Source organism: Carassius carassius, chromosome 50 (assembly GCF_963082965.1).
Source record: "Carassius carassius chromosome 50, fCarCar2.1, whole genome shotgun sequence".
NCBI classification, from domain to species: domain Eukaryota; kingdom Metazoa; phylum Chordata; class Actinopteri; order Cypriniformes; family Cyprinidae; genus Carassius; species Carassius carassius.
Genome location: NC_081804.1, coordinates 15,944,574 through 15,964,454, shown reverse-complemented (window position 1 = coordinate 15,964,454; position 19,881 = coordinate 15,944,574). Strand labels below are relative to the sequence as shown.

Below are 19,881 nucleotides of genomic sequence, written 5' to 3'. Positions count from 1 at the left end.
ATGTTGTCTTCATAAAATTTTTAATTAGAAACATTTGTTTTTAAAACAATCTCACTGAAAAGCAAACTTAGGAGCTTTAATTGGACGTCTTACTCCAATTACTGATTTTATTGTATGGCATGCAGGTTTATCAGACAAACTTATGAAAATATTGTTAGTTTGATGTCTAACGCTTTGACATTTATACATTTTGTAACTTAAAGGGTTAGTTCACCCAATTTGCAAAATTATGTCATTAATAACTTACCCTCATGTTGTTCCAAACCCGTAAGACCTCATTTTATTTTTGGAACACAGTTTAGGATATTTTAGATTTAGTCCGAGAGCTCTCAGTCCCTCCATTGAAGCTGTGTTCCAAAAATAAACGGAGGTCTTACTGGTTTGGAACAACATGAGGGTAAGTTATTAATGACATAATTTTGATTTTTGGGTGAACTATCCCTTTAAGTGTCCAAAAGGCTCCAAATAAATTTGGGGGTCACTGTATCCATTCTGCTGTGCTGTTTTCAATGTACTGTAATTTGCTTAACTGTCATAAAAAATAAAATAACATAATAAAACTCAAAATATTCAACAAGAGTGCAATAACATTTACACACAGACATCCCAAAATCTCAGAAAAGCTCTCTGAATCATGTTTAAATGGATTCTGGAGACATTTTAGACTATGTTAAGACCTAAATCAGCACTTTACAGGCTAAAAATGACAGCTGCAGAGTTCAAACCCAACACAGAAGCCATTACTGTGCATATCTCTACAGGACAGCCTGTTTCCATTTACTGCAACAGCTCCCATTCACTGCAATTAAGTATTACAGGAATGTTCACAAATGGCTGCTTATCGACAGCAATAAATCATCCCTGCTGGATTTGAAGACAAGAACCGGGACAGACAGAATTTTATTGGATCATGACAAATGTGAAATGATCTGTCAATGAGAGAGAGAGAAACAAACCACAGTGGTCAAAGAAGGAATCTGTCTTGTTTGAAAATAAATATGTATATAAAATATGGGCTATTTAATTCATAATTATCCTGACAGGTGTCATCAATATAAACCAAAATGATAAATCACAACATGCAATTGTTGAAGGAAGCATATGGACCTATTTTTTTTTTTTTTTAAATATATATAAAATCTACATAGCATATGGTGCATTTAATATGATAAATATTAAATCCACAGTCAGTTCTGTTCTTTATTGCAGAATGAAATGGATTATTTAATTATTTTGATTAATATTTTCGGATATGCAGTACTGCCAAAATCCAAAAATATGGACTATGCATTGAATTCAATTCAAAGTTGTAGAACAAAAGATTGTGGGAAACAGAGATCTGAAGGCTATTTTAGTCACTAACAGTTATTTAAGTCGCTGTCTTCTGACAGGTAAACGTACAAGCGACACGTTAAGTGAGTTTTTCGACACTTTGCAGTGAGTAGAAACTATTCATCTATAATCACTCCATTTTACCCTTCTTAATGTTCCACTTCTGGAAAATGTAAGATTGCACTTTCTCCTCACGATAATTCACCCCAACATTAAACTTCTGCACGTGCCATTGTTGGCCATTTTCCCACACTTCCCCTGTTTTCCTGTCTGGGGTCAGCGTGTTCATGACAACAGGCAGATGATTGACCTATGAGAACGTTTGCAAAGCCACGTGCTGACCGGCTTCAATCCAGCCTCCAGTACTTTCACAGGATTATGTGCCGAACTAAATCTTTTGATTCCATAAACAACCTTCAACTGTAACACAGACACACTTAGCATCTCCAATGCTACTGATGCTGTAGTAAAATTCCTAAAATGCTTGTTGTTAACTATGGCTTTATCATTATTCAAACTGTTCTAGCAACATTTTAAAAAATACCTATATGTGTATTCGCACTTTATGCAAATATAGTTTGACTAGGCAAACAGAACATTCAAGTGCTTCCTAGTGAGCTGCCAATATTTTAAGGCATCAAAGATCTGATTCTGTCTGTTTATGAAAATGAAACAAGCAAAATCTACATTTTTAGAAACCTTCATTGAGCCAAAATGATGATTGAGTGTAATCCCAGAACGCATTGTGACAAACCTGGTGAACCAACCTATAAATAAATCAAATCTGGTATCACTTTAGTTTAGAAACCAATTCTCACTATTAACTAGTTGCTTATTAGCATGCCTGTTATTAACATTGGCTGCTAATTAGTATTTATAAAGCACATATTCTGCATGGCCATATACTACATCCCTAATCAAACCCAATACTTAAACTTAACGACATCCTTACTTTTAATAAGCAACACATTATGCGTTTTGAGGCAAAAGTCGTAGTTTATGGTTTTTAATAAAATCTCATTGCTGCATTTGAAATGGCAGGTACATCCTTTGAATGGAATTACTTGTGACAGTTAAAACAAGTAAACACTATATAGTATGAACGTAATCCGGACGTACTATATGTTATTGTCATGTGAGCTTCAGTGACACAACTGTACTGTAAAATTTAGTAAAACGTCCACTTAAGGTATCTTGCAGGAAGTAGTACTGTAGGTCATCCGCGGACTTTTCGCCAACTGATTTACGAATATTGTGAATTCTGAAATACCACTCTTTTGCATATTGTTTTTTCGCCTACCATGTAGCAGGAAGTACAAAGTGAGGTCTTAAATGTGATTAACGGTTTACCTAATATTTGTGTGCGTGATCGTTTTTTTGTGCTTAAGTGCGAATCATGTTGCTAGCTTAGCCACATGCTAACAAAAAACTCTACTGGAATCAATTGTAATTTTTACTGTCTAGTGAAGAGTGCGAGTGTTGGGGAAAGTTACTTTTAGAATAAATAGCATCACTCCATAAAAGGTAACTAATTGGTTTACCATGTTACTTTTTATTGAAAGTAATGCATAAAGTGACTTTTTTACCCAAATTTTTATATCACCCAGTTATTTTTGGCAACTATAAAGGCCCTTTCAACAAAAAGTGAAATTAATAAGCCTCAGGCTGAAGGAAATGCCTCTACCTCACTCCCAAATTCTCTCAGCACAGGGACAGGAGCGCTGTCAGTGGATAAATGGGAAAACAAAGTAACTTGAATTATTTATTTGAAAAAGTAACGCCGATAATTTGTTGTAAATGTAAAAGCAATGCGTTACTTTACTAGTTACTTGAAGAAGTAATCTGATTGCATAACCTGCGTTACCCCCAAGAGAGCTATATATGCTGCCTATGTAGGGTGTTTCATTTCAGTCACTTACTGTGTGAGGTTCCATGAGCTCACAAGTTTTAGCTAATGCTAGTGACTAGATAATGAAGTTATCTTGTTTTAAGGAGCTCTCTAAAAATGTAGCCCTTGAAATGTTTTTAAGCCATCATAAAACTTGCTGTTTTTAGCCGCTAGCTCAGAGAAGTCTGAGCTCCTCGTACAGCTGGGTCTTTGGTTTTGGCTGGAAGCATGCATTAACAGTGCCACTGACCATGCAAGATGGTGTTTTCCCTGTTACTGCCATCCTAAATCCACAAAGCATAAAAATAACCTCCACAAGACACAAGTGCACTGGCCTGCAGACTACTTATGCAAAAAAGATACGTTTCCATCAGGGTAGCCAATGTTTGAAATTTTGCCAAAACTTCCAGTACTGTCCTGAGTCTGCCGCAAATGACAAGCGACAAAGTTCACGTATTGCTCTGGCTCGGGTGCTCAGATGTTCTCAACAGCAACAGTTTGAGAAAGCACTTGTTCAGGTATCAAGTATGAAAATGTGTTCCCCATGAATCAAATGCAATGTAAACGTCAATAGCAACTATCGGCGAGAGAAAACTATGCATTTAGCGCTTTATGTTCATTGGATTTTAAATGGCGCATTGGTACAGTGAGCGCCTTGTTAAAAGCATGTGCGTTTACAGAAACGGCTTCAGGAAAGAAGGACTAAAGTAAATAGAAAAGAGGCAGAGAGTGTGTGTTGGAGAAAGTGGGAGTGACTTGAGTTGGCAAAGAGAAGCAAAGTCTTAAAGACTTCCAGATGTGGGGCTGGTTGGCAGATGATAGAGAAGGACTTTTGTAGCAAACGGACTATGAATTACTTTTGAGTAAAGCTACTCCTACCATCAGTTACAATAAAGTCAACATGAAGTCAACTCTATTTACTTCCTTAAAGTCATTTACTTTGGAACTAGTTATTAAAATGACTACAACTATAAAACAGGACTTATTTTCATCCAGCGGGAACTAATTTGACTGTAAAAGAGTCTCTATAAGACAGGTAGCTGCAGGGGTGTGGCTGAAAAATTAAAGGACTTGACGATGTCAGCAGAAAAGGAAATTCATTTCAGAGGTGGAGCAAGTTATTACACTTAGACACCATGTTAAATGTTGCCAATATTCTGTTTCACTTAGAAAAAAAGATATCTTATTACTGAAATTAAATGGCCCCGGATGCTATTTTGTGTCGACTTTAAACGTCCAAGTCACAGGATCAAAAGAAACCATGCAAACTTCTAAGAAAAGTGTACTGATCTATGGGAATCAAGGCTGTTTAAAATGGCATTCTCAAGCACAATAATAGCAGCCAACAAAAACAGGTCATGAATGAGTCACAGCTCAAATCATCACATTTAAGGCATTTCAGATTCAATCTCCTGCACTTGACAGAGGAAATGCAGTGGATCAGATGCCCATTCATCAACAATAATGGCACACAAGGGTTTTGTGAAGTGAACGCGCAGCACTTTGTTAACATGACTGTCCTGAAAGCACATTGACCCACTGGGTCGTCTTTATGGACCGAGCTAATTTGATGTCTGCATGGCATCCCAGAGAAAGCGAGCTGTGAATGGATTATGCAAAGCAGAGATCCTGACTCACCGTGCCAAAAAAAGAGCTTTTTGTTAGCGTAGCTTAAATATTGTACGCACACTCCTCTGATTTTAACTAATAAAGTCTTTCCACTGCCTCAGTGTTGTCATGGAAGTCTTTTTAATGTCAGTAGCTGGACTTGAAGCAATATTTCATGCACTTATTCATTCTGTAGATGAAATTAATTGGCATTTTAGGGTATGTTTACATGACAAAAATGTACTAAAATGGAAACGTTTTTCCTTTGTGTTTTTGAAAAGTTTCACAAACAGATGACCTCATTATCAAAGCGATCCCTATTCCAACAGATACGACTAAAAATGCTGTAATATTCATCCCAGGCCAGTAGTCGGCGATGTCACTTTGTACAGAAACACTACACGTCTAAACGTATAGACACGGACATAGACAAACACATAATACACATGCGCATGGCTTAACCATTTTTACAAATTCCTGTGTTTGTAGTTTATACGGAGACGATAATGGTGTCGTTTTCAAAACCTTGCATTTTCAGGCCCCCAAAATGCTGTTGTCGCGTAAATTAACAACCAAAACAAAAAAAAAAGGTTTTCCGTTTTTAGTTGAAAATGGTATCTTGTAAACGCACCCTAGGCTGCACTGTAGGGACATTTCAACGCTTCAACTCAAAATTTTATGTAGAAATATTTGATAACTGATTTAAATTTCTAAATGTTATTTTAGTATAATTTAAAGTTTTATTTATTAATATTTTGAATTTTTACAGCTTCGTTTTTAGTTAAAGTTTTAGTACTTTTGCGTTTTTTATTATTTTATTTATTTTTTATCTACTTTTTAAATGTCTTTGTAGCTTTTATTAATTTTCATTTCAGTTTTAGCTGTAGTTGGGTCAAAGACGAAAAAGTGTTTAAGCATAAAAAAGTGTAATACTGCTTTAAACTGTTGTAGTTTCCCCCCCCCCAAAATGCAAAACGTTTTCTGTAATTGCAATTTTGTTTTTGTTTTCCTGAGCAAAAAATAAATATCATACATTTTGCCCTGATTTACAGAAGACACCCAGTAAAATATCATTCAGTGTAAAAATCTTGTCAGGCATATTTACAACAAAAATCAATGTATGACATATTAAAAGACTAATTACTTTCACCCCAAATACTGAGTTGTAATTTTACATTTTTAACATTTGCCACTATCCTAGGTTTTGCCCATTTGTCAGTAAGAATTTTGTACTAATTTAAAACACAATAAAATTTAGTATGCTCCATTATAAATTTAGATATTTTAATATGTACATGTCAGAATAAGCATTTTGTTAGAATTTTGGCATAAATATTGTGTTACACTGAATGACAATGTAACATTATTTCAATCAAATTTTGACATTTTATTCTCCAAAAACTTATTTGAAAACTTAAAAGTAGACATTTTACTTACATTTAATGTGCTTTCTTTGGACACAAAATCACTTTTGTACATTTTTCTTGATGCGGACATCTTAACGTCTTTGACCCAGTTATTTTATTACATTTAGCAAATTAAAATGAGAAACGCAGCTTTTGCAACTACCTGACCCAAACGTATTTCAAGTAACAAAAAGTTTTTATGTATGTATTAATTGTTTGTTTCATTTTACCATAATACCCCTGTTTCACCTTAAACTATCATATTTTATATACAGCAAATATTTCAACAATACCTACCTATTATTATCAGCTATACATGGCTTTCACTCACCTTGTCCTGAACCAGTGCTACAAATGTGAATAATACCTCAAATTGTAAGGTTTGTTGAAGAAATATACTTTTCTAAGCAATCAAACTTACGGTTTTCATTTAATGGGTCATCAAACAAGTGAAAAATCTTGCATATGTTATATGCATATCAACCTCCAACATAAGATGTGTCATCAAAACATGTGTCTGACAGAGAAAAACAGAAATTATGAGTAATGGTGATGAAAGCAGGACAGTGATACATCAGAACCACATGTTGTTTTTATAGCTATTGTTTGTTCTCTTTCCCTGGTCAGTCAGTTAAGATTGGTTCGCTCAAAGAGGAAACGAAGCGCTTGGGAATGTTTGTGAAAACCTCATGCTAGTTCTGGTAAACCACAGACAGATCAAACTGAAAATGCAACCTAAATGATGCAGAAGTTGGCAGAGAGGGGTAATTCTCACAGCTGGAGAAGAGGAAGCGTGTAATGACCTGTCACAGGCAGAATGACGTCAACGACCTGTGATTTCTGGAAATTGATTTCCATTTTCATCTTTCAGAGCAAACACCAAAACGACTTATAAATGGGTCTACCAACAGATCGCAGATTCAGTATTTTAGTACAGATAAATCACACCAAATTGTCATTTTTTTAATAACATTATGCCAGTATTTTACCAAAATATCATGCATAACTAGTTTGAAAGGTACTGATTTGTCATAATCATCATGTGTGGCAGGGATTTTTATGAGGATAAGGATGTATGAAGTCATTTCCCCTTAAGTTCACGCACATATCAGAGATTCATAACCTTGAATAATCTTAAACCCATCAAACTCGTTATTACGAAATATCTCTCTTTAAGTAAAGGTATATATTTTACTGATATTCATACATTTATAAGTGTCCAAATCAGTCTTATTTTAGTATCATTGATATACTATTATAGTTTTTCTTCCTGTTCTAAATAGTTTTTTTTTCCTGTTCGTATTCTGAATTTTCTGTTTTCATTTTAATTTGAGTAATTTTGTAGTGTTTTTTTTTTATTAGGACTTTTTTATGTCTATATGGTTTAACTTTTTAGTCGATTTTAGTTCTGCTTATTTTAATACTTCAAGTTAAACTAAATTAAAAAAGGAACTGTTAATCTTAAATTATCTATCTGATATAAAAAAAGCTCTTTTAATATCATTGATATACTATCATAACTTCAGTTAATATTTTGAATTTGATTTATTTTTTTATCTTTTCTGTTTTCATCTTTTCAAGTTTTAGTTTTTCATTTTTATTAGTGTTTTTAATATCTATATAGTTTTACTTTTTAGTTGATTTAGTTATTTTAATACTTTAACTAAATTAAAATAAGAACTGTTAACTTGATAACTAGCATAAATAAAATCAGCTGTTTTAGTATCACTGATACACTTATAAATTCTGATAATATTTTGAATTTAATTTTTATACATGTTCCATTTTCATTTTAATTTCAGTTAGAGTTTTACTAATTCAGTTTTTTATTATATGTTATGTCTAGTTTCTATTAAGTTTTAGTTTTTAGTTATTTTAGTACTTCTTAAACATAAACAAGTGCTGAAATAACATTTATTTTAAATATAGTTAATAAAAAGTTGTAAAATTGTGTTCCTGTTTCTTCTTTTTCAGTATTATTTGAAATGTAGTTATCGGAAAGCATGGTCCAAATACAACCTTGGGGAAATGACACTTCTCTCCAAAGTGATTTACAGTATATACACTCCCCTTGAAGCATCTTGAGGTGTCATGCCTAAGTGCACAGTGGTGACGGATCGAGCCTTGTGTGGTTCCAACAACCCTTCAGCCAAATCTAACCACTAGGCCGCAAAGAACTGATGAGTGAAACAGTTTAAGCAACAATAACAGTAAAGTACCCACCATTGGCGTTCTTCCCACAGATGAGATGCTCGTGGTGTTGCAGGACCCCCCAGAGCTCGGCATCATTATTGATGACCCCCTCCAGTGCCTCCGCTGTCAGGACGCAGCCGGGCGTCTCCGCCGTCAGCACGCGCACGCCCACCTCCTCCACGAGCGCCTCCATACACGCGCTCAGGCAGATGGCCGCGTACTCGTGAATGCGCACCGCGATCCGAGTGTCCACCATCCAGCGGAAAAACCGTCCGACGGAGAACACGAGCCCGCATCGGGCTGACTTCCCCTTGCGCAGGAGCTCTCCAGCGCTCATGTTGTACATAGAGATAGCCTTCACAGTGGCCGAGACGCAGTGGTCCGCCAGCGCCCAGCTGAGCACCAGGCGGATCGCGCTTTGCACCTCGAACCTGGTGCATCTGCAGTGCATGACACTGAGCCGCTGCGCCTCTCTGGAGATGCGGATGAGCGCCCTGCGCATCAGAGAGGCCAGTCTGCGCACAGCCTCCGCGGAGAGCGAGGCGCCCTTCCCCGCGCCTTTACGCACGACCCTCCCCACGTCCTCCTCCGTCCACGGGAACTCCTCCAGCTCCGGTAATCGTGGGCACTTGGAGAAAATGTCCTCTGGGTCCTCGGGAAGCACTGTGTTGACTGTATCCCAGCTGTTGTTCCTGCTGTTCATGGAGCCGGAGTAGTAGCGCCAGTTCCCCCGGTGAGGGGTGTTCATGAACGCCTGCGAGTTTGACTTGGAGGACGACAGGCTTAAGGACTTACACGAGTCCCCTGCTCCATAGCCAGAGTCCAGAGTCAGATCCTCCAGAGTTTTCATGTTTGAGCTGTTTGTTCCTGCCATCTCTGCGGGTTCCTGCTGTTTTCCTGCGTGGAACCAGAAACTCAAACTGGTCCTACTCGTTCAGCTTCTCGTTGGCATTCAGGTAGCACTTTATAGATAGTTTAAAATGTCCAAATTACATCTTCTCGAAAAGATAATGTTTGAGGAAACTTGCTTACTTCACTTAAAGTCCGTTCCCATAAGAGTAGTTCAGTAGCCTTACTTATCCAGTTCATGAAAATAATAGACCGACGTGGACAAAAAGTTTAGAGTGAAAATCCATCAACAGAGACTAATTCGGACTGTTATGGTCACAAACAAGATGTAGGAAAGTACAACGATGTTCATTTCACTCCACACGCCTCTTCTTGCTGGAAACTCATGACTGAACTGGAAACAGGAGGGCGTGAGAGAGAGAGAGAGAGAGAGAGAGAGAGGGCGTAGAGGTGTTTGATTCCCGAGCGAAATGATTCTTTTGAACAACTCGTTTGAACAGATTCGCAAGCGTTTGTGAATCCCTCCACCAAACTCTGCATCTAGCCTACTACGTCAACAGAAAAGCGACGAACTACAACTTTCACATATTACAACCAACGACGCGGTCAACGCTGATTTCAATTCTAGTTTTTCTAGGTTTACAGTGGCAAATAATTAGTAGCCTACTTTAATCGACCGTGATTTTGAGGGGGCCCCATAGCAAAATCTGTGCAATGTGCCCAGAATCCCATAGTGAGTCCACTGTGTGGAACGTAGAGGAGTATCTTAATTATGACGAAAACAGTTAGCAAAGTTTACTAAAACAAACTGACGAATCGATTTTCAATCCGTTTATTGAAATGAACCGCCTGAGTGAACCGATTCGCTCAAATGAATCAAACTCAATGCGTAACAGAGCCCACTCAGAAGTAAATCAAGGCCGAGTTTCTCAGAAGTCATGAACAATTGTTCATAACTTGTGTGTGTGTGTGTGAGTGAGTGTGTATTTATAAATATAAATTGATCATTTATAGATTATTGGTTATTTCTGGATTATTCAGCCTATAAAGTTGCATTGTACTGAAATTAAGCAAAGTAAGCTCGAAGGTATAATTGTTTCAAGTAACGGTGTTAATCACTGATCCTCATCCAGCAAAGGAATTGTAGTGAATTTGCATTAATTGTGTTAGTGTGGGCGATGACGTCACACACTCATTATCTTCAGCTGCGCGCGCTTCAGACTAATGACTGATTAAACAGACTTCAGCATTTGAACAAATCAAGCGTAACACTTTTTGTGCTTTCGTTTAGTTATTAGCAAATATCATTAGTTGAAATGCATTCAAATAATGTTTTCATCTTTATATATATATCCATTTAAATACAACTCAGACAAAATGAGTTGTAGACATAGTAGGATAGTGTATTAATAGTGAATAGAGAACATGTAGCCTACTATTACAGCTATTCATTACAGAATAAAAAGAGAAAGAAAGAAAGATAAATAAAAGAATCTAGCAGAGCATTGCAGACGGGTGGGGCAGGTTTGTGCACAATGTCAACATTGCCTAACCTGTCAAGACACACTTCATGTCATCCTGTACTGAAGGAGTGAGACTGCTCTCAGCAACTCCTCAGGAGATTAATGGAAGAGAAAAAATACCTAATATAATGACTCGCAATACTTCTATACCCGTTCTTGATAACGAGTCTATAATTGGCGTCAACTGATCAGTTGATATAACAACTGATATAATCATTTATAAAGATCAGTCTTTCGCAATAATTCTCATTGCAACAATAGAATACATTTCATATGGAGTTAAAGAAGGACATTCACAGTAGTGTTAGAGATAGTCTGCACTGGTAAGAAGTGTTTGTTAGTAACCACGGTAAGATTAAACACCAATACTGGACCCATAATCTCACACACTCATTTATTACCTAAGACTGGGTTCACTGTTCTCGTCGCCTCATGCTCAGTCTTGTGTAATACACTCGTTGTGTAAAGTCAACTTAAGCTATGTTTATTAAAAGAAGAATGTGCAGTCAAAACATATATATGGGCAGTGGATTTGATATGAATTTGAAAGTTTACTTTTCACCGAAAGAACTGTTCTGGTGTGTTTAGACGCTGTACTTTGGCTCCATCTAGTGCTTGAAAGCTGTGATGCGAAATTATTCAAATACTTGGCTGCTGAATACCTATGACATTAATGTAAATACGATGCGCTGTGTGTGTGTATATATATATATATATATATATATATATATAAAATAAAAATATATTGTTTCTAGATTAAAAACAAAACAAAACGTAGGCTACTCGAGATGCTTCGACTTTAAACTTTATTTTTCATAAATATGAACCCAAAAATGTTAAAATAAAATGCAAACATTCTGAAAAACGTCTACACAACAATTTCACAGAAATTACCTTGTAATGCAGATCCCTGTGTTAGGCGTAATGTATTAGTGTCCTGTCATGGTTTAAATAGGCAGTCTGAAGAAGATACATCGATCCAGGAGAAAGAAAGGGTCAGGTTTCAAAATCACAACATCTTAGCTGATCTCGGTATTTCTAAAATGAAATCAAAGCACATTACAATGTTGTCGGCGTGTAAACGCGGTAGCTTAGGCTATGTTACAGCGTTGAACTAAATTACAGAATAATACACAAATTCAGACCCTCGAGCTGCCCGTGTCAGTTTACAACAGTGTTCATCTACAAGCTTGTCAGATATATAGGTAGTCAAACAAAATGCTGTCGATTATCAAAGAAAATAATTTCGACTCGTTTCCTGGTTTATAAAAATCGCATTTACAGTAAAGCATGGAAGATATTCAAGACGATGTAGTAACAAACTACAGTTGTATTTAATTAGTTTATAAACGATTTTCACAGAAATATGGGTGTTATTTGAGCTTTACAGATGTCTAAATAAGCCTTCAGCTATGGGATTAGTTTAAAGCAGATTAATTTTACCGACAAAACTGGATTTTCTTTCTGTAAACATTAACAGTACTTCACGAATAGTAGCCTTCGTCACGTTATTTCCGGTATTTTTTGCTTAACTTGCCATCTTTATACTCTTTATATCGTTATAACATCATTTTAAATAATTAATTCCGTCTCGTGTTAGCATCTAGAATGTCATATTTCGTGCCTTGCCCCTTATAGGCTCCTTCTGTTTTATGTCCTTCACTGTAAACACTGTAACTGTTTGTCTTTACAAACTGCAGGAGTCTTATCTTCCGTGGTAAAAGCTGCACTTTTGAGAGAGAAAATAACCTGGAACATTTCTTGACCAATGGACCAAATGATAGTGAACATTTTCAAAATTCAATTAAAAAAAAAAGCTAGCCTTGGATTCTGAACAAATATATTATTTCTAAACATCATCTACTGTTCATTCATTTCCATAACACAAAGCTATGTATGGACTTACACAATCCAGACAGCTAAACCCCGGGACTCCTTCCTAACCCTGTATGGACTGCCATGTTAAATTATATCAAAGAAAGGCACACAGCTTCTGGAGGACATCTTTTTTTTCCCTATCGTTGAACTCTGTAGAAATGGATACTGCATCAATGAGACTATTCCAAAGCCCAGACTAAAACAGCAGTCTGAAAGGATTCATCTGCATCTGTGAAACTAGCCAATAAAGATGAAAATCAATTGGAAACAAGGAAACAAAGCAGCTCAGACATCCAGACAAATACAAAGACAAATCAGCTTCATTTTAATATCTCAGCAGGCTGCTCTTGGTCCAGTCGTGTCCGGAAGCTCAGCAGGACTTTAGAAAAGAGAAACCACGTTAGTCGCCGCATATCAGATCACTTCTACAGTTCAAGTGTAAGAAGGCATCACATCTGAACAGGAAGTGACATTTACAGCTATATAAAAGCAGACGTAAGTACCAGCGCACATCTAAACATCTTTAGACAATCATTTCAGCTTGTAATATCTTAAGTGCTGTAAACCATAGTTATGTGACCCAAAGTGCCTGAGCTGCTAGTCTAGAGTAAAACTGACACAAATGTCCACTTCCTTTAACTCTTCAATGATCTTTCAAGTTTTCTGACTTAACAGACAGAGGTACACACAGATACACGCTCAGTGAATAAGAGTCTGTGCTGTGTCTCTTTCGAGTGTTGAGTTTGGACAGCAGCTTGGCAGCGTCACGGTCCTCCTGTATGAGACGGGTCCCAGAGACACAACCGTTGGGTCCTTTAAGGTCCCGCTATTGTGCCAAGTTAGCCTGAAGTCTCCGAGCGAGGCTCAGTTTTATCCTTTAGGAGCTTTACTGGACTGTGAGTTCCACATGCCTCTTTTAGAGTGATAGTAGTGAAAGAAGTTTCTCAGTCTTAAACGCTCAACCTCCAGACCGTTTTGTAGAACTCTGAAAAAGAGAGATAAATTTAATGCAATAATTTTATAAATTTCCTTTTCATAAAATGCTATTTTTTCTTTTTTTAATCATCTATAATTAAATTAATTAATTAAATTAATACTTAATTTCATTTGAGTATGATTAATAATAACAATAATAAATTAATATTATTATTAACATTAACAACAATCAACAGTCAAAATCCATCTTAATTCAATACTATAATTTAACTAATATTTTTTATTAATAATACTAACATTATTATTATTGATCTTAATAATAACAGGAAAAATAATGTAAAAAATGCATAATTAACAATTATTTAGTATAATATTAATATAATATAAAACAATTAATATTATAATATTAATAATACAAGTGAAAGTGAAGTGACATTCAGCCAAGTATGGTGACCCATACTCAGAATTTGTGCTCTGCGTTTAACCCATCCGAAATGCACACACACAGAGCAGTGAACACACACACACACACACACACCCACACCCCCGGAGCAGTGGGCAGCCATTTATGCTGCGGCGCCCGGGGAGCAGTTGGGGGTTCGATGCCTTGCTCAAGGGCACCTAAGTCGGGGTATTGAAGGTGGAGAGAGAACTGTACATGCACTCCCCCCACCCACAATTCCTGCCGGCCCGGGACTCGAACTCACAACCTTTCGATTGGGAGTCCGACTCTCTAACCATTAGGCCACGACTTCCCCATACAAATATAAAATAATAATAACAAATATATAATAATGTAGCTGTCAAAATCTCTCTTAATTCAGTATAATTGTAATAATATTAATACAATTATTATTTATTTAACATTACTATTATTATTATTAAAAACAACAACAATAATATTATCAGTCAAAATCTCTCAATTCAACATCATAATTGCATTAGAAATAGTAATACTAAAATAATATGTATTTAATATGATTGATGATGATGATTATTACTACAATAATAACATTACTGTGAAAATCATCATTCATACAAATCATAATTGTAATAATATGAATAAAATTATATGAATTTAACAAATAATAACATCACTGTCCGTCTCTAAATCTTCATAAATAATACCATTATCATAATATTTCCTAATAATAATAACAACAACATATGATTATTATTAATATTAATAATAACAATACAAAACATCACAGTCAAAGTCTCTAAACATCATAACTGAGATCATTCATTATCATCATAATTTCTAATAATAAGAATAATAATATTATTATAAATTATATCGCAAAAATAAATGAATCCTAATGTGAATATAAATGAAATGGTTCACTGTCAAGTGCTTCTACCTGTCCAGTAGTTCCCAGTCTTCTCCTCCCCAGCGGTCCTTGAACTCCTCCGTGTTCATCCCACCGATCTTGTCAAAATCGGACTTGTAGATCCCGAACAGGCCGAAGCCGTTGACCTCCCAGTACCCTGCAGACACAGAGACGTGTGGCTCATGAAGGCCAGTGTGAGAGCGGCTGTGTTTCAGCGTGTGTGTGTGTGTCGTACCGTCAGGCTCCTGCGGGGAGCTGCCACAGCCCAGTCTCATCACTATCGGAGCGAAGGCCAGTTTGCCCTCCACACAGTGCTTCCTGATGTTCTCCAGGATGTTCAGAGGGAAATGAATGTGCAGGTCACACAGAAACACGATACTGTGACTTTCCTGCAAACACACATGAGCAAAAATCAACCTACACTGCTGCAGTACAAAGTTAAATGACTGATTAAACACATCCTGTTTCTCGCTCAAAAATGACCAAAGAGTGTGTATATTTTTCCTATTTAAAACTTGACTCTTCTGTAGTTACATTGTGTACTAAGACTGACAGAAAATTAAAAATGATTTTCTAGGCCGATATGGCTAGGAACTATACTCTTATTCTGATGTAATTATCAAGGTACTTTGCTGCCTTACCACAGGTGCAATGATATTACACAGCACTTAAAAATTGTCCCCAGCTACTCTGCTATTGCTGCAACTACACAAACTAGCTGGGGACTATTTTCAGGCACTGCGTAATATTACTGTGGTACGACAGCAAAGCTCCTTGATTATTTTCCGCTGGTCTTAGTACACGATGTAACTACAGAAGAGTCAAGTTTTAAATAGGAAAAAAATTGAAACTCTTTGGTCATTTATGACCGAGATGCTCACAGTCTAATCAGATTCAATGATCTATGCTAAGCTAAGCTAAAGTGCTACCGTCAGACCCGGAAATCGGCTGAATGGATTTCGAAAACAGTAAAACTCAACTGTTTAACTCTGGGGGAGATGGAAAATGAGCCTATTTTTTAAAAAAGGAAGGAGGATTCCTAGAAACGCTTCAAATCTCATCCGACATGTCTCTGCAAAGTGTGATTCACTGATAATCACAGTCATGGCGAGGTTACAGTGAAACTGTGACATAATGCTGCGTCATATGTGAGTTAACAAAACAAACATTTACATGTTGGTCACGCTCATTATTTTCATTTCATGAAATATGCATCTTTTGCCAATTGATTGTAAATTCATGTGTACAACAACTGAATCTTGGTAGTAACTAAATCTACATTTCTTTATACAGGATTTCCAAAACATTTTGCCTTGATAATATTGATATATTGTTTATATCAAAACATTATATTTCACACTTTATCCAAAGCACATTCGATTTGATTTCTGGGAATCGAACCCATGACCTTGGCATTCCTAGATGCACCAGTTGAGCAACAGGAACGTGCCATGTGCCACAATGCGTGTTAACACAGAAAGGAAACATATCTGAGGACGTCTGAAATCTATGCCATATTTTGGAATGATAATAAATACGATATTCTTAAAGGTATGAGTTTATGTTTACCTCTATGGTGTCCACACCGATCTGTAACCCGGCCGAACGTTCAAAGTTTCCTTCCCTTCTCAGATACTCATATCTGTGTCCAAAGGAGTCCCGAAAAAATAAAAATACAGTAGTAATATGCCTCTATGTTTATATGCTCAAAACATAAATGGCCATCTTAATATATAATTAGTTATATTAATCATAAAAAGTCTATTAACATATTAAATATAAAAAAAACTAAATATTAATATTAAAACTTAATATTGTATTTTTATTTAAGAATCTATATAAAATATATTATCAATCTATTATATTAATTTAAGTAACTTACATTTGTAAGTATATATATATAAATTATTTACATTCAGACTAAATTATTACATTCAGTCTCAGTTGCTGTTTAAACTAGTTTAACATGTCAGAGAGCAAGACAAATCAACTATCCACATATGCATGTTTCTATATAACGAATATTTGAGCAACGTTTGTGTACAAGTGTACCGTGGAACGGAGCTTTCTCTGAGAGCCTGTTCCACATCCATGTCTTCACTCTGGAAGTCCACGATGATGATGTTGAAGTTGTTGTCCTTGGTCTCACGGTGCAGGATCTCCATGTCTAAAATGAACTGTTGAACCCAGCGAGCCTGATTCTTAACTATAGGAAACAAATTAACAAATGCATAATAATACTTATTAATACTAATATTCATATATCAGCCATATAAAATATCCAAACAAAGATTTGCACTTTATTTGCATCACAATAAATTACTTCTATCAGTGTTCATGTGATTTAGCTGTTATTGTACAGGTGCTGGTCAAAAAAAATTAGAATATCATCAAAAAGTTGATTTATTTCACGAATTCCATTCAAAAAGTGAAACTTGTATATTATATTCATTTATTACACACAGAATGATATATTTCAAATGTTTTTTCTTTTAATTTTGATGATTATAACTGACAACTAAGGAAAATCCCAAATTCAGTAATTGATATTGAAGACACCTGGTGCCACACTCTAATCAGTTAATTAACTCAAAACAACTGCAAAGGCCTTTAAATGTTCTCTCAGTCTAGTTCTGTAGACTACACAATCATGGGGAAGACTGCTGACTTGACTGTTGTCCAAAAGACGACCATTGACACCTTGCACAAGGTGGGCAAGACACAAAAGGTCATTGCAAAAGAGGCTGGCTGTTCACAGAGTTCTGTGTCCAAGCACATTAATAGAGAGGTGAAGGGAAGGAAAAGATGTGGAAGAAAAAGTGTACAAGCAATAAGGATAACCGCACCCTGGAGAAGATTGTGAAACAAAACCCATTCAAAAATGTGGGGGAGATTCACAAAGAGTGGACTGCAGCTGGAGTCAGTGCTTCAAGAACCACTACGCACAGACGTATGCAAGACATGGGTTTCAGCTGTCGCATTCCTGGTGCTTCAAAAACGACTGGACTGCTGCTGAGTGGTCAACAGTTATGTTCTCTGATGAAAGTAAATTTAGCATTTGCTTTGGAAATCAGGGTCCCAGAGTCTGGAGGAAGTGAGAAGAGGCACACAATCCACGTTGCTTGATGTCCAGTGTAAAGTTTCCACAGTCAGTGATGGTTTGAGGTGCCATGTCATCTGCTGGTGTTGGTCCACTGTGTTTTCTGAGGTCCAAGGAAGTTTTAGAGCACTTCATGCTTCCTGCTGCTGACCAACTTTATGGAGATGCAGATTTCATTTTCCAACAGGACTTGGCACCTGCACACAGTGCCAAAGTTTCCAGTACCTGGTTTAAGGACCATGGTATCCCTGTACTTAATTTGCCTGCAAACTCGCCTGACCTTAACCCCATAGAAAATCTATGGGGTATTGTGAATAGGAAGATGCGATATGTCAGACCCAAGAATGCAGAAGAGCTGAAGGCCACTATCAGAGCAACCTGGGCTCTCATAACACCTGAGCAGTGCCACAGACTGATCGACTCCATGCCACACCACATTTCTGCAGTAATTCAGACAAAAGGAGTCCCAACTAAGTATTGAGTGCTGTACATGCTCGTACTTTTCATGTTCATACTTTTGATTTGGCCAAGATTTCTAAAAATCTTTTCTTTGTATTGGTCTTAAATATTTAAATTTTCTGAGATAGTGAATTTAGGATTTTCCTTAGTTGTCCGTTATAATCATCAAAATTCAAAGAAACAAACATTTAACATATATCAGTCTTGTGTGTAATGAAAGAATATAATATAAAAGTTTCACTTTTTGAATAGAATTAGTTAAATAAATAAACTTTTTGATGATATTCTAATTATATGACCAGCACCTGTATTTTATACTTCAGAGAAGGCAAAATTATATGATTATGCTGGTCTATAAATGTAATTTATTTTAAACATTTCATTTTTACTCCAGAGGTTGACAGCTTCATTTTTACTTTCTTCTATGTAAAGCACTATGAATTACCATTGTGTAAGAAATGTGCTATATAAATAAACTTGCCTTGCCTTTTTAAAATCATAACATCTGTGGACTTTTTCCCCAGTTGTCCAAGTTGGCAAATTATACCGAAATGTATTTTGTTTTTACTGAATTGTGTACAATATTGTTTATGTGATGCTTTTATCAGCTGTTTGGACTCTCATTCTGACGGCACCCATTCACTGCAGAGGATCCTTTGGTGAGACACTGATGCAATGCTACATTTCTCCAGATCTGATGAAGAAACAAATTCAACTACATGTTGGATGGCCTGAGTATGCATAATTTTCAGCAAAATGTTAATTTTTGGGTCAACTAATCCTTTAATACAGTTGTATTAAAACCAGCCTTTTTAACATCTAATTGAGTGTTATGTACCCCAGTTGCCTGTAGTTTGAGTTTCTGCTAAACAAATCCAAACTGTAGATGTATTGTACTACTAAGGCTAGTTGTGACAGATTCCACGTACACAAAAGGGATTTCAGATCAGGCAAGGGACACTTTTTCACCACATATTTGCCAATCAAAAGTAACCCATCATGCAAAACCTTTCAAATTTATTGCTACACAAAAATAAACTTAAAATGAAAAACAATACAGGTCCATACCTTGATTTGAATTCCAAAATATAGTGGCCCCAAGAGGTATTTAGACATTTAAGTCACCCTTAAAAATTTATGAACGTCAGTGCATTACATAAAAAAACAAAGAAACTAGGTGGCATTTCAAGAAAGGCAGCACAAGCATATCATGCAAAAAAACAAAAAAAAAAACAATAATTATATATATATATTTCATTTTCAAAGTGTCAAATGCTTTTATTGACAATTACAATAAGTTTATGCAAAGACTCAGTATTTGCAGTGTTGACCCTTCTTTTTCAAGACCTCTGCAATTCGCTCTGGCATGTTGTCAATC

At 36.2% G+C, this 19,881-nt stretch overlaps 2 protein-coding genes across 4 annotated transcripts in view; both read right to left on the bottom strand.

Moving 5' to 3' along the window:
- The window catches only part of LOC132133120 (ankyrin repeat and BTB/POZ domain-containing protein 2-like), a 51,793-nt gene extending 41,891 nt beyond the window's left edge, over positions 1–9,902 (bottom strand). Inside the window, exon 1 of the mRNA XM_059545845.1 lies at positions 8,458–9,902. Within this exon, the coding sequence (XP_059401828.1) occupies positions 8,458–9,301 (844 nt within the window). The 5' untranslated portion in view covers positions 9,302–9,902. The remainder of the gene's footprint in view (positions 1–8,457) is intronic.
- Positions 9,903–11,902: 2,000 nt separating this feature from the next.
- Positions 11,903–19,881, bottom strand: part of LOC132133404 (N-acetyl-beta-glucosaminyl-glycoprotein 4-beta-N-acetylgalactosaminyltransferase 1-like) — a 221,713-nt gene continuing 213,734 nt past the window's right edge. For all 3 annotated transcript variants that reach the window (XM_059546202.1, XM_059546203.1, XM_059546204.1), the window contains exons 16-20: positions 16,997–17,150; positions 16,514–16,586; positions 15,180–15,333; positions 14,975–15,101; positions 11,903–13,662 (exon numbers count right to left, since the gene is read on the bottom strand). In XM_059546202.1, the coding sequence (XP_059402185.1) occupies positions 13,548–13,662; positions 14,975–15,101; positions 15,180–15,333; positions 16,514–16,586; positions 16,997–17,150 (623 nt within the window). In that variant the 3' untranslated portion in view covers positions 11,903–13,547. The remainder of the gene's footprint in view (positions 13,663–14,974; positions 15,102–15,179; positions 15,334–16,513; positions 16,587–16,996; positions 17,151–19,881) is intronic.